A 14084-nucleotide genomic window follows, 5' to 3' on the forward strand; every position below is an offset into this window, starting at 1 on the left:
GGCCAGCAAGGCCCCACGATGCCAATGCATCACAGGTCACAAGAGCATGACCAACACCCTTCGGGCAAGTGAGAAGAGCCCTTCCTGTATTCTCCCCCCACCCCATGACAGCCTGGGAACATCAAACGATAAAAGCAGAGAATTGTAAAATTCACTTCACTGGTTTCCCTTTTCTCAGAACCTCTGCTTTTCGCTGTCCAGCACCCAGTGTCTTAACAACTTCTGCTTTCACATTTCGTTTGTTTGTTTTTTTTTTCAGTTGTTTTAGGCCAGAGGGCAAATGAAGTCCATCTTACCCATCTCAGGAGTGGAGGAGCTAGGTGAGGTTATTGCCATTGGAAATGAAAATCCACTTGAGATTTTCCCAATGGAGGGGTTTGGAAACAAGCAATTGAAACACGTTGGCTGCCACTTTTACAACTCAGAAGGCTTCATTAAGAGATTACACTTTCTGTCCCTGGAAACATCTAGAAACATGATACCCCTCAGATTTCATAAGGAAGACTTTGTAACTCCGTATACAGATTAAATTCAGAAATCATTTTGACTAACACTGGCTAAAGTTTAGATACTTCTTGGCTACAAGATTTTATCAAAATACCAACTACAAGGCACCGAGTCACAATTTGGTGCTACAGAGAAGTAGAAATCAAGTCACACTTGTGAGACCTGGGAGGCCCCTCCTTGGCTGCCATGTAGTGGTTAGGCCCTCTTACAGCCCACATGAGAGCTTTATCAGTAAGCACCCAACATTTCCAGGTGGCCTTTCTACTGTACTCCCAGGCTGGAGTGTTATCCAATGGAGGGTATGGAATCAAAGCTCCTATTCCCAGAAATCCATACTCTGTAGGTCAGGGACAGACTCTTCAGTGAACAACACACCATTCCTCTGCAAGCCACCCCAACAAAGTCTCAAATCCCAGGTGTTTACTGTCTGGAAACTCCGACAGAGCATCCCAGCATCATCCCCTTCCTCCTCTTGACATCACCCAGGGCTATTAGGTACCAGACAAGAGACCACCCAGAGACTTCAGATATTATAATACGCAATCCTAGCTCTCCCCAGCCAGGTGCCCAGCCCGCCTCATCCCATCCTCCATGGAATCCACAACACAGGCTCTGGGTCATCTGTCCCTTCTGCCTCCTGACCTAAAAGGGTGCCTCCTTGTGTGGACCTGTCTGGTGTGGCATGTCCCCACCACTGGGAGCTGTAGGCAATCCCTTCTCCTCTCAAAGGCAGCTGTCTGCATGTCCATCCTCCTCCATATCTGATTGACACAACTCTAAAAGCATTCTGCATCAAGGAGGAGGAGACAGAGCCTCCGGGAAGGTGAGCGCAGGGGCTTTGGCAGAGCAGAGCAGTGGAGAGGAGAGAACTCCCAGGACTGAAAGCTCCAGAGACCGACAAGGGTCACCCTTGAGTTCTAGCTGAGCACTGACCAGCAGCACAGTCATGTGACAGACAGTCAGAATTCAGGGAATGAAACTTCAGAAGGGATTGCAGGAACAATCCTTGACCTGGATACTGTTTCTGCCAGAGCAGGGGAAAAACTCTTAATGAACAACACAGGACCTAGAGGACTCAGGGTGGCCTTTGGAAATGTCTAGTACAAGGACAGTGGAAATGAGAGCATTAAGGATGACACAGGAAAACATTGGTTTACTTAGGCTTTATTAAGGCCTAAATATAGGTGCACAAAGGTTCACAAGGAGAGCAATGCTCTATTTTCTTTGTTATGACCTCCTTCAGAAATGTCTTATCTTCAAGTGTCCAGGAGAAAGGCTGAAGGGTTCAGGGCAGCTGAGAGAGGGCGGATGGCCCAGGACCAATAGGGCACTGACATCATAGCACAGTGTCACTGGGTTTCCCAAGTGCTCAAAGCCTGCAACAAAGGCTGCATTCTGTACAAATGTGGCCTGTTCTGATGCCGTCCACATGGCCAGGCTCAGTCACCTCTGTTCTGTAACTCTGTGGCCTGTTCTGATGCCATCCACACACCAGGCTCAGTCACCTCTGTTCTCTACTTCCTGTTACCTGTTCCAATGCCATGCACACACCAGGCTCAGTCGCCTCTGTTCTGTAACTGACCTAGGTCTGACTTCCTCTAAGTATCACTCACGTCCTGTTCTTCTGACAGCAGACACTGGGACACACTCACACGGCCCCCACTGCCTCTCCGCTCCACTAGTAACTTACGGGCAGGGGCTGTGCCTCATCCATTACTCTATCCAGTGCTTTGCTTGCAGCAGGTATAAGAAAAGAGTTAAGTGACATAAATGGGAAGAGACTGAGGGAGATGGTGCTTGGCTAGGTGCTTTTGGAGGGGTGCGGAGGAGAAGCCTGCCTCTTTATCTAAAGTGGTCCCTGATCTGCCATCACGGTGGAGGCCAAGGATGGAGGCCGATGCACCCAGAGAAGCTAAGCAGGTCCACAGTGGGTGAAGAAGCACAGGTAAGAGGGGTCTAGGTGTTTCTGTGGACATCAGTATGAACTTGTAACTCCCAGGGATGAGGCAAAAGAAGAAAGACCACAATAAACTAATAATGCAAGGTTCTAAAGAGATCCACCAAAACCTTCTGAGCAGAATGTGGGGATGGACATCAGCTGTGCAGCTCTTTGCAGATGTGTGATCTGGTGCCACCAGTAGGGTTTACAATAATGTGTCCTGAAATTGTTTGGTTTTGCAATCACTCTGGAGGATAAAGATGGTTGGTTGGTCCTGAAGTGAAAGGAATTACTGAAAATGGACTTAGTTTAATCAGGGCAGGGGAACTGTGGAGGTAGAACATTTACTGTGTGTGGGCATATGCACTGTTCTGCCCAATGTGATCGTTCCAGCCCAGTGCAGTGGTACACAACTGCAATTCCAGTATATAGGAGGCTGGGGTAGAAGACTGAGAGTCTGGGGCTAGCCTCAAACACTTGATAGTCCCTGTTTCCCGAAACAGAACACACAAAGCCACTGCCAATCATTACCATCACCAACACTGTGACTGTTCTTCGTGGTCTCTTGTGACTGAGGTACTACTCTAGTTACCCCAAGCATCTTTTAAAAGGGCGAATAGATCCTTTATGTTCACATCACTCATGTCTACAGGAGGGAATTTCTGGTGTTTCTCACAAGACTCATTTGGGCAGAAGAGTTCCTATGCTAACCTCCTCGTTAGGAGAAGGGTTACTGTGGAGTTGTGAGCATTAATAGAAATCAAAGGGTAAAAACTTACATTTTAAACTCTCTTCACAATGTAAACCATCATCATCATGGGGACAGAGGGGCTCTGCTACAGACAGGTGCACTGTGGTAAGTTATCAAGAGGGCTAGCCTGATCAAACAGGTGTTCTTAGTCTGAGGCTATCACACTAGGACGGATCAGCCGTGGTCAAGGGGAGTGTTGTGAACTGGCTGAGTGAGGCATTAGGAAGGAGGTTAGCTCCATGAACTTCCGGTCTCAGGATCAGCCCTGGGTGGGGATGTGGCAGGTGCGATGTAATCATCCTGAACCCAACGGGAATGTACCCATTCCCTTTAATTCTTCTCCTGAAACTCAAAGTCAAAATCAATGACTTCAACTTCCTTACACGGAGGGATGCAGCTTCTAATCTACAGGAAGAGGACTGTGGGAGGCACCTTTCTTTCTAGGCAGGAGTCAGTCTTTTTTCCCGTTCTTGCCCTTCTCTCTGTCAGTGCTGGAGAGGAGGGTGTAGGAGCTGTCACGTGACCATGGGATTCTGACCCGGAGAAAAGCCCGCTGAGGACAGCAGAATGAGAACGCTGGAGTGTCCACATGCCTGACAGCGTGGGGATGGGGTGCTGCTTATTTCCACACGGTGGGTGCAGCTCTCTCTTGGTGCATGGGACAAACAGCTTCCTATCTGCTGTGGCCACGGGGATTGAACTTTCTGTTAACAGTAGTCCATCTCACTCCAACCTGTAAAAAACAAAGCTGGGACAAAGCTCTGAATTCCCTGGGTATTTTTGGTCAGAGCAAAGGGGATGTGGTGCTTAACTCTAGCAGGGGAGAAAGGACGCGCATTCTTCATCTAGATGCGCAGGAGGTTTCCCTGAATCAGGCACAAGCGCCATGGACTACAAAGAGCTCTTGTAGCTTTGATCAGAAAACCTAATTTAGCTGTCTTACTGGGAAGACCATGTCTCATGAAACGGAAGCCCATCCACTCCAGGGAAAATATGTAGTACCAAACATTCCAGAGTTGAAATTAATGGAGGAAATCCATGTATAGTCTTTAAGAACAACATCTGAGACAATCTAGTTACAATCTAATTGCCCCATGGATGCAGAGGTAATGCTTACACTGTATGCTAATTGAGTCAGGGCCGCTCTCTAGCTGGGAAGGGACATTTCTCTCCCTCCCACTGGAGAAGAACTCTAACGCCACAGAACTCGGCCTGCGAGAGGAAGGGTGGGGACGTGATGGAGCAGAGGTGCCGTCTTTGCCAACGGGTGGCAGCACCTGAAATGACTGAGTATTGGGTTCATGAAGTTTCTGAGCCTAAAACAACAAAATCGTGAGCATAAACTGAAGGGCACGGAAGGATGCCCTATCTGGACAGGGCAGGATTTACAGTCTCCCACTTGGACTAGCCAACTTCCTGCATTTGTCTCCATGAGATGTCTCCTGGAGCACAGACATTACATAATACACACACACACACACACACACACACACACACACACACACACACACACACCAGGGCGGCCTGCAGTCCAAGTGGCAAGTTAAAGGTCGTCCTCTGAAGGGCAACTGGACCATGGAGCAGGTCCACAGACGGAGGATGTAGCTGGACCAAAAGGAGCACTGGGAATGATTTCTGACTTGATCTTCTGTTAATTCTTCTTAACTACACCACTGAGGTGGCCCCTGGGAATACTGGTTACCAATATTCCAGGGCATGAGATGTGGCTGGACCCCCTAACCACCATTAGGCTGAGGACATCTCTTGAGAGCATCACCCTTTTAGGAAGTTGCCAAAGGTGTGGCCAGACAGGGGCAGCTTCTGTGATGATTGTTGCAAGATGAGGCAGTGGGTCTGGAGAGCCAGAGGAGAAAATACATGTGCTGCTTGCAATATCTGAGACATTGGTCAATGTTACTAGATTGAACTAAATAAATATCCAGGCAGAGATGAGCCAAGGACCAGAAAGGATGAGAAGCAGTTCTTGCTTCCTCTCCCTGTAACCAGTTACACAGACTGGGAAAACTGAGACCACTGAAGGACTCATTCCTTGATATTGTTAGTCCAGATCCAGAGCCAAGGAATCGGAAGACCAGATGAAGCAGGCAGGTCAGCAGCACGAGGGCCGTGTACACAAATACATCTGTCTGCGCGTTGGTCCTCTGAAGAGATGACGAATGTTCACTCTGGTTTTAAGGTCTATTTTGAAAATGGTGAGTCTACTATGGCTGTGGAGGAAAGCCTGCAACAATGTGCGTGGAAGGCTCTGGTTGGCCGTGTCAAGAACGGGAATGCGTACTGGGGTTAAACGGTCTTGCAGCTGAGGCTGCTGGAGGATGTGGCTAGCGGCCAATTTCTACAACTGCAATGGAGGTTCCTTCCTTACTGGTGACTGCAGGGCGGATGTTTCTCTAGGAAGGTATTTATAACTCACATGTAGAAAAGACTAAAAAGCATCTTTACATAAGCACTTGCTTAAACAAAAAATAAGTGATTGTATATGTATTGTCTATTCACTTGACATACAGCTATCATTTCATTATTATACTTAAAGATTAGATACATAATTGAAAAACAAAATGTCTTATGTTCCATATCCTGATCTGATGCCCTCTTCTGGTCAGCATGGTGCACAGACGTACGTGCAAGCAAAACACCCATACATATAAAAAAATAAATGAATAAAAACTTAAGTAATTTATAAATACTAACAAGTCATTATTATCCAAAAGTACAGATTAGAAAATCTAATCGCCGGCATATTCTCAAAGTATATACAGCAAAGATTACAGTACTAAAATATATTAGCATGATGATATTTCCTCTCTCATAACTTAAACTCTTCTAAATTGACTTAAAGATAAGCATCAAGATGTAACCTGTGCACTCTGTGGGGCCATTGTGACAGACACTGAACTACTGGCCACCTCTGGATGCCTGGGAGGACCCCACACATGCTGTGCACTATGCTTGGCACAGCTCACCATGCTGTAGCCACAGTGCAGAACCAGGAGCTGAAGGGAACATTAAAGCTGCATGAGGCAGTGCTGGGAAGATGGCTCAGAGGTTAAGAGCACTGGCTGTTGTTCTTCCAGAGGTCCTGAGTTCAATTCCCAGCAACCACATGGTGGCTCACAACCATCTACAATGAGATCTGATGCCCTCTTCTGGCCTGCAGGCCAAACACTCACTGTATACATAATAAATAAATAAATGTTTAAAAACAAAACAACAAAAAGCTCCCTGAGGCTTTTCTATCCGTATTTCACACAAACTCCCTTCACTCAGTCTCAAGTTCTATTCTTAGATTTGTTTGGGGTAGAAAAAGTCAAATAGATAACTGTCTGATATTTATCAACATTCCAAGATTATTCTGTCAACAGTCCCTTAGAGGAGAACAGACACACACCTTTGAAAAACATGCTTACAAGTCGGGTGGTGGTGGCACTCGCCTTTAATCCCAGCACTCGGGAGGCAGAGCCAGGCGGATCTCCATGAATTTGAGGCCAGCCTGGGCTACAGAGTTAGCTCCAGGAAAGGTACCAAAGCTACACAGAGAAACCCTGTCTCAACAAACAAACAAAAACCGCAAAACAAACAAACAAACAAACAAACAAACAAACAAAAACCATGCTTACCCAGGCAGAATGGCTGAAGAAGGTTCTTCAAAGGAATTTCGCCAGTAAAGCTCAGTCTTTCAAGGGCTTTTCTGGTTATGAAGGACCTTATTATTTCAGGACACGGTTTAAGTACTAAGTAGCTGGTAGCATAGAGCGCATACCGAAACCAGCACAAAAGCGGAGTGGCAATCCGGCCATTGGGTGTCTCCGCCATGCGCTCAATCGTGGGAAACAGCAGGAAGGTGTGGATGACCTACAAGAAAGAAACACACTTGGATGAGAGGTTTCTTACGGACTAGCCCACACATTGGCTGTTCTTCCTATACTCTTCTGGCAGTGAGCAGGCCTAGGACACCACTAGAGATGTGGCCAGACCCAACTAAAGCCAACTGTATTCTCACACCTTGACCAGTTTGGAGAGGACCTAAGCTCATTCCTGGAGGCACTGGGGCTAAGTGCCAGAAGGAGGAGGAATGACGGACACTTCCTAGATCATGATGGTAATTCACCATTCCCTTGAAGGATTACTGGAAGTAGGAACGAGACACTGACTTGACTTTGATGGTACCCAAGACAGCAGGGCCACCTGAAAGGCTCCATTGCTATCGGCATTTCTTTTATTGATTAGACTTGGAGATAGCTCCCTTTTGGAAAGCTCTTCAATTCCTAGTCCTAACAGCCAAGAATATTCATCAACAGAACCACGTATGTTCCCAACAATGGATTGGACCAGAAAAGTGGGTTTCTCTTAACTTCAATCTAACTTTATCTCAAGGAAAAAAAAAAACATCAAAACAGCTCAATCAGAAAAACAGGCAATATTACGAAATAGTTCTGTGCATGAAAATTAGTATCCCTAATACCATTTTAATGCAAACAGTGTTTACCACATGGTTATTATTGAAATATATGAAAATGATCTCTATATAAGATCAGAAAAGTCAAAATACTAATGATACTTATGCACAATCTATTAACATGAATAAAAATGAGGTACTTCAATAATATTAAAGGATCACAGAACAGGAAAATAGAACAGAAGCTATTGATTTAAGTTTTTGCACCAGTATTCTTATTTTATATGTATGCATATTTTGCTTCCATGTAGGTCTGGGCACCATGTGTACTCAGAAGCAAGAAGAGGATGTTGGATCCCCTGGGACTAGAATTACGGACAGTTGTGAGCTATTATGTGGGTGCTAGGGGAGAACTCAGCTCTCCTAAAGAGCAGGTAGTGTTCTTAACCACTGTGCAAGTCTCCAGCTCCATCCATTAATTCTTTAATAGATTTGAAATTTTAATTAGTGTGTGTGTGTGTGTGTGTGTGTGTGTGTGTGTGTGTGTGTGTGTGTATACACACATGCCATGGTGTACATCTGGGAATTAGAGACAATTTGTGAGAATCAGTTCACTCCTTCCACTGTGACCTCAGGATGTCCAGCTTGGCACCAGTCCTGGCCTTATGTGGAAACACTTTAAGGTAAATATAACACATGCACAGGGAGGCACGTCAGATATAAACGTGCAGCACAGCTGGTCACTGTAAAGCAAATAGGGAGGCTGGAAAGATGCAGAGAGCCCAGCCTGCCGTGGGTCTCCAGTCACAAGTCAACATCCGTCACCTCCCAATGGCAGCTCTTCCTCTGCCTCCCATCAGCGCTCACGATCCCTTCACAACCAAGATCCTCTGCATAATGAAGTGTGTGGTCCACAGCACACTCAAGTGTTCCTTCTTATTCAAGCTCACGTTTACAAACCATCCTTGCTGACCTCAGCTTCGCTAACGTTCCACCGCATGAACGTACACACGTCCTTCATCTTACCGATAGTTGTCTGAGTAGTGTGTGATCTTTGTTCAGATCTTACTTTCTGATCTGGTGTATTCTGACTGAAGAACACAACACCGTTCTTGCAAGGGCAGGTCCTGACGACTCTCCTCAGCTGTTTTTGTCTGAGAGTGGTTACTTTTCCTTAACCTTGGAAGGGTAATCTCACACGGTAGGGAATTACAGATTGGTGTTTTTATTTTTTCTTTCTTTTTTCCTCCTCGACACTAAATATGTCATGTCTTCTCTCTTCCTGTCTGTGTGGGTTCCATGAAGTTGGAAGAGATTCCTGCCTTCACTTCTCTGTAAGTAACACGACTGTTTTTTCTCCTTGTCTCTCTGGATTTCAGTATTTTGACTTTCTGTAGTTTGGAAACGCATGCCTAACTAGCGTGTTCAAGGGAGGTGTAAATCCAGTGTGGTGTCTTCTGAGGTCCCTGCCTCCCTTGTGGGGTGTCTGACATGAATTTAGTCGTTATCTTTTACAGTTACTTTCTGTTTCTTTCTCCCCAAGGTATTCCTGTTACTCTTGTTACATCTTTTGTAGAGTCCCAGTCTTCCCAAACTAACTTTTCCTGGTTCTCTTTGCATTGTGACTTAAAAGGTTTCTACTGAGATATCCTCAAGCTCAGAAATTCTTACTGTGCTCAAGTTACTCACAAACCTAACGAAGGCCATCTTCAACTCCGTTACAGTAGTTTTGATGGGCAGTATCCCCACAGCTCAAAGGAGTCCCCTCTCTGCTCATGTTGGCCACTTGTTCTATTTGAACTTTTAATGTGTTCGTCACAGCTGCTCAAAATTCCTGACCTGAAAATCCTCACATCCCTGCATACATGGGTCTATTGCTTACTCCATTTCTCAAGTTGTGCCTTTTTTACTCAGCATGTCTTGTAATATTTTTTTTTTTCTTGTTAGCTAGACACCCGGGGGAAATTAGCTGCTGCAGTGATGGTGTTAGAAACTCAGTATTCTTGTGTAGTTCACATGGAGCTTTGTCTCTCTATGTGTCAGAAGTACAAGCGGATAATTCTACAACATCTTCTGTGAGAGCCTGGTTGAGCCCTTGGGTGACAAATCTCAAAATTATATGGCTCCCACATGTCTGAGACCCCTTGGATATTTTAAACTTCACAGTGTTCTACTCCGAGCCTTCAGGAATTAGTCAAGCACTGTGCAGCTTTCCTACCACGGCACTGGCTCCCACCAGGGGGTCAACTTGTGACTCTCCACTCTGCTAAGCTGTCACACCTTGTACACCCCCATCTTTCCCTCTGATCTTTGGTGGCCCTCAGGCCTGCCTGGCTCTACAAGGGATCTGGGCATCTGAACTCGGCCCTCACGCACGCATGGCAAGGGCTCTGCCTGATGATTCATCTCCCCAGATCCCTCTCGATTTTTAGATAGCGGTTGTGTGAAATTGTTCCTGAAGAAAGAGAAACAGCATCTTCTCACCCATACAGGGTATCAAGTACAGAAACAAAGAAATGATCCACCCAAAGGGTTTACCTGCAGTTACTTTCAGGACTAGCAGCAACTTATGAGTGGCTACACTGTTATAAAAGCAAAAAACAAAAAAACAAGAAAAACCTCTCTTTCCCAGCAACTGTTAATTGTTACTCCCTGGGGAGGGGGTGGGGCTTTGTGAGCCCCTCCCCTGCCCAATGATGGAAAGTTAATGAGCTCAATTCTTTACAAATATCCTTCCAGTAATTACAGCTGCATACTGTTCAACAGGGCAATGGCCACATGGTGTCTACAGGACTGTGTGCCACAATAGTTATCTTGACACATCCTCAGTGACACAACTTTGTGGCTTTGAGGTGTAGGTCCCTGGTGATTAGTGATGCTGAACGCATTTTCAGAGATGTATTGCCAATGGTATTTCTCTTTTGAAGACATATCTAATCAGGTTTTTGATCTTTCCTAATTGAGTTTGGTTTTCTCTTTTCAAAAATTTTTTATATATTAACCTTTGTTTATCGTGTTTGTGGGGGGGGCATGCACACACAAAGTGCACACATGTACATTACAGCATCTGGGAGGGGGCTGGTTCTTTCCTTCCACCATGTGGGACTCAGGGATCCACCTCAGACTGTCAGGCTTGTGAGCCCATGCCGTTACCCAAGAAGCCACCGTGCCCACCTGGTCTCTTCTTTTCCAGTGACTGTTCTCTCACTGTGTGTGTGTGTGTGTGTGTGTGTGTGTGTGTGTGTGTGTGTGTGTGTGTGTGTGTTTAAGAAATTCATCTCTAACTCGAATTCAAGAATTTGTTTTTTCATTCAAACTGTTTCTTTATAATGAATTAGACATGCTGCTCCTTATCTTCTCTACAGTGTAGTCCCAAGCCTTTGGCTGTCTTACAGCAGTTGTGAGTCTGTTCTCTGATTTCAGATATCAATGAATGTTTGACCATTTCCTTCATGCATTTATGTCTCTTTCTGTGTGAAATCAACACAATTTCTCCTGTGTGTGTGGGGGTGAGTTTCCTGAGAGGTGGGTTTCTGTCTCTTTTAAATCTTCTGCTGTGGCCAGTTCCTTTCTCATGGTAACCTGTTGGATGACATTGCCCAACTGCCAAATTTGGTCAGGTGTGCCCTGGAATTCTCCCTTTGTGTCTCTCGCTAATATGGAACAGAGATATGAGAGTGAAAACTGAGGAAGTTTTTTCTTTCTAGTCATATCTTGTTTTTTCTTGCTCCTATCTCTCAGCTAAATATTCAGCTATTTCCTGTAGACGTTTTCTTCCACCACAATAGTTGAGATATTTTGTTTCATTTTGGTCACAACAAATGAACTTCTCTGGCTTTCCTCCTCTGTCCAGTATAAATGTATTGTTCCTAGAGTTCCTGTATGGTCTGGATGATGAGGAAAAATGCTTTGGGCGGAGGTGGGAGACAAGAGCTTTTTCAGACAACTTGAAATGCTGCTTTGGTAGCAATACATTGCAAATGCTTCCAAATGCTTCTTAAGCAAAATGCAGCATTTCAGCCACGATATAATCAGAGATTCTGAAACTCACAGAGACACTCCATTTTGTAAAATTTCTCATGTTATAATGCAAGGTTTTGCCATGTTACTTCAACACCAAGCAGCATGCTTTAGGAGTCTGAGGGGTGAAACTAATGAAAAATCTTTCAGGAATCGGAACGGTGTTATATTAACCAATGACTTTCCACCTCCCAATTCAGAGTTCCATTTTTTAGGTAATTCTAATGTCACGAGTCCTTTGATCCTGAAAGTGATAGAGATGCTGTGTTAGACTTAGGGAGACTTAACAGATTTCAAATGGGCGGCGGGTCTATGCAAAGCAGTCCCTCATAGTGGGACAGGAAGGGCTTCTCCTCTGTCCTGTGCAGGTTTCCCAGGTGGGGAGCTACTTCCCCTTCACATCCTGCAAGAAGAGCTCACCTCCAGGCCAAGGAGCAAGGTGCTTGGTAGCAGCTGAGGCAGGAACAGAGAGACGGAGAAACTGAAATCTCAGTTGCTAGGTCCTGGGGTGACAATCTGGTAAGGAAGCCAGGCTGGCCACAGCTATGGCCACACAGGCTCTTCTTGGACAGTCAGTGTTCTTCATAATCCTTGGGTGGACTTCTGTGAGCGGGTAAGGAAGGCTGGGCTGTCACTTTCTTTTCTCATCTGTGTCTAAGTTCCTTTGTATAAAAAGACTTTGCTGAGCTGCAAAGCATGGGCCCTTCCCCACTATCGAGAAGGGTTAGTAAAATAACATAATTGTGTATTCTCTGAATAGTCATTAGATCTCATCAGTGAAGTTAACTGGATCTTAATTTTTATTTTCTAGAAAATATGGACTATTGATTTATTCAATTTATTTAATAGTTCAAGTTTACTTCTTTATCCAAGATATTTCTTCTCGAATTTGCTTTCATATATTTCCCCCTGAGCTTGAGTCCATTTTATTTGAATCTCCAAATTCACTCGCATAAGGTTATTTATAACATCCTGCTTTATACTTCAATCTCTGCACTACTAGCAATGATGTCACTATTCCATTTCCTATATTGCCTATAGTGCCTGAAGGAGCACACTTTTGTAACTATAAAGCAAGTCACTTCATTTTTAGTTAACTTTTTCTCTTGGGGCTTATTTTGTATAGTATTACCCAGCTAAAACAGCTTTCTCTTGGCAAATATTTCAAGATAAGGCTTTTCCTATTCTTTTATTTTCTACAGTTCTATACAGGACATGGCTGGAATTTTCCTCTATTGAATCTCACAATTTAGTGAGAATACATTTTCATCTAAAGTTACTGTTAATATTTTATGTATGAACCCAAGGTACACAGATCCCTTCTTCCAGCCCACTTTTAGGCTATCTCCATTTCTTTATCTTTCTTATCACATTTTAATAGATAAAGGTAATATAAATCTATAAACACACCAGGCCACACCTAAAGAATGGAAAACAAAAACTACACAATCAGCCAACCATGCAGACAAATCATCTGAGAGAAATATAACATCCTTTCGTGATAAAATTTCACAGTGAGTTAGGTGCAGAAGGAATGTGTCTCACAACAATGGCCATACATGATATCCCTGGGGCTAACATCCTACTCCATGGCAGGGAGTTGGAAGCTTTCCCCACACGGAACAAGACAACACTACTGGAGATCCTTCCTAAGGCAATTAGGTTCAAGAAATAGAAGGTCTGTAAACAAGAAAGAAAGGAGTGAAACCACTGTGGACAGTAAGATGCATATGGAAAATCCTAAGGGCACACTGAAAATCTGTTTGAACGAAAAAATTAGTTTAGTAAAGTTGCAGGATAAGGACAAGAAAATGACACTTAAAATTGGCAATGTTTCCATATGGCAGCAACAAACTTCTCCCTAAAAGGTATCAGGAAAGCAATTCCATTTTTTAATTTAAGAATGAGTTTAGTCAGTAGGCCTGGAGACATGGCTCAGCAGTTTAAAGTATCTACTGCTCATCCAGAGGACCAGAGTTCAGATCCCAGCATCCATGTCAGGTGGCTCACATCCAACTTCAACTCCACCCTCCAGAGATCTGACACCCTCTTCTGGCCACTGCTGGTACTGCAATCATGTGTACTTCCTCTCCTATCCCCCATCACATAAACATAATCAAAAATAAAAATCTGTAAAAAGAATTAATATAACCAAAGATCTGTATACTCAGATGTATAAAATACTGAAGAAATTGAATATATGAATAATGAAATTGATCCCATGTTCATGAATTAGAAGTCTTCTATGTCCATACTACTTAGCATAATCTACAGATCAATGCAATTTCCACCGAAGTTACAAAGGTATTTTTCACAGTTATAAAACCTGAACTGTGCACAGATCTACAGAAGACTCCAAATATCCAAACCAATCTTTAAGAAAAAGAACAAAGCTGGAGGCATCACATCAACTGATATCAACATACACTACAAAGCTATAGTCATCTAAC

At 44.2% G+C, this 14084-nt stretch overlaps 1 protein-coding gene across 4 annotated transcripts in view; it reads right to left on the reverse strand.

The window, feature by feature from the left end:
* Ldah (lipid droplet associated hydrolase) overlaps positions 1–14084 on the reverse strand; it is a 73661-nt gene that overhangs the window by 8820 nt on the left and 50757 nt on the right. For 3 of the 4 annotated variants that reach the window (XM_006981436.4, XM_042266822.2, XM_076559402.1), the window contains one exon: positions 6836–7070. The exons of the other annotated variant lie outside the window; for it this stretch is intronic. In XM_006981436.4, coding sequence (XP_006981498.1) covers positions 6836–7070 — 235 coding nt within the window. The remainder of the gene's footprint in view (positions 1–6835; positions 7071–14084) is intronic. 4 annotated transcript variants of the gene reach the window in all.

Source organism: Peromyscus maniculatus, chromosome 22 (assembly GCF_049852395.1).
Source record: "Peromyscus maniculatus bairdii isolate BWxNUB_F1_BW_parent chromosome 22, HU_Pman_BW_mat_3.1, whole genome shotgun sequence".
Taxonomy (NCBI): Eukaryota; Metazoa; Chordata; class Mammalia; order Rodentia; family Cricetidae; genus Peromyscus; species Peromyscus maniculatus.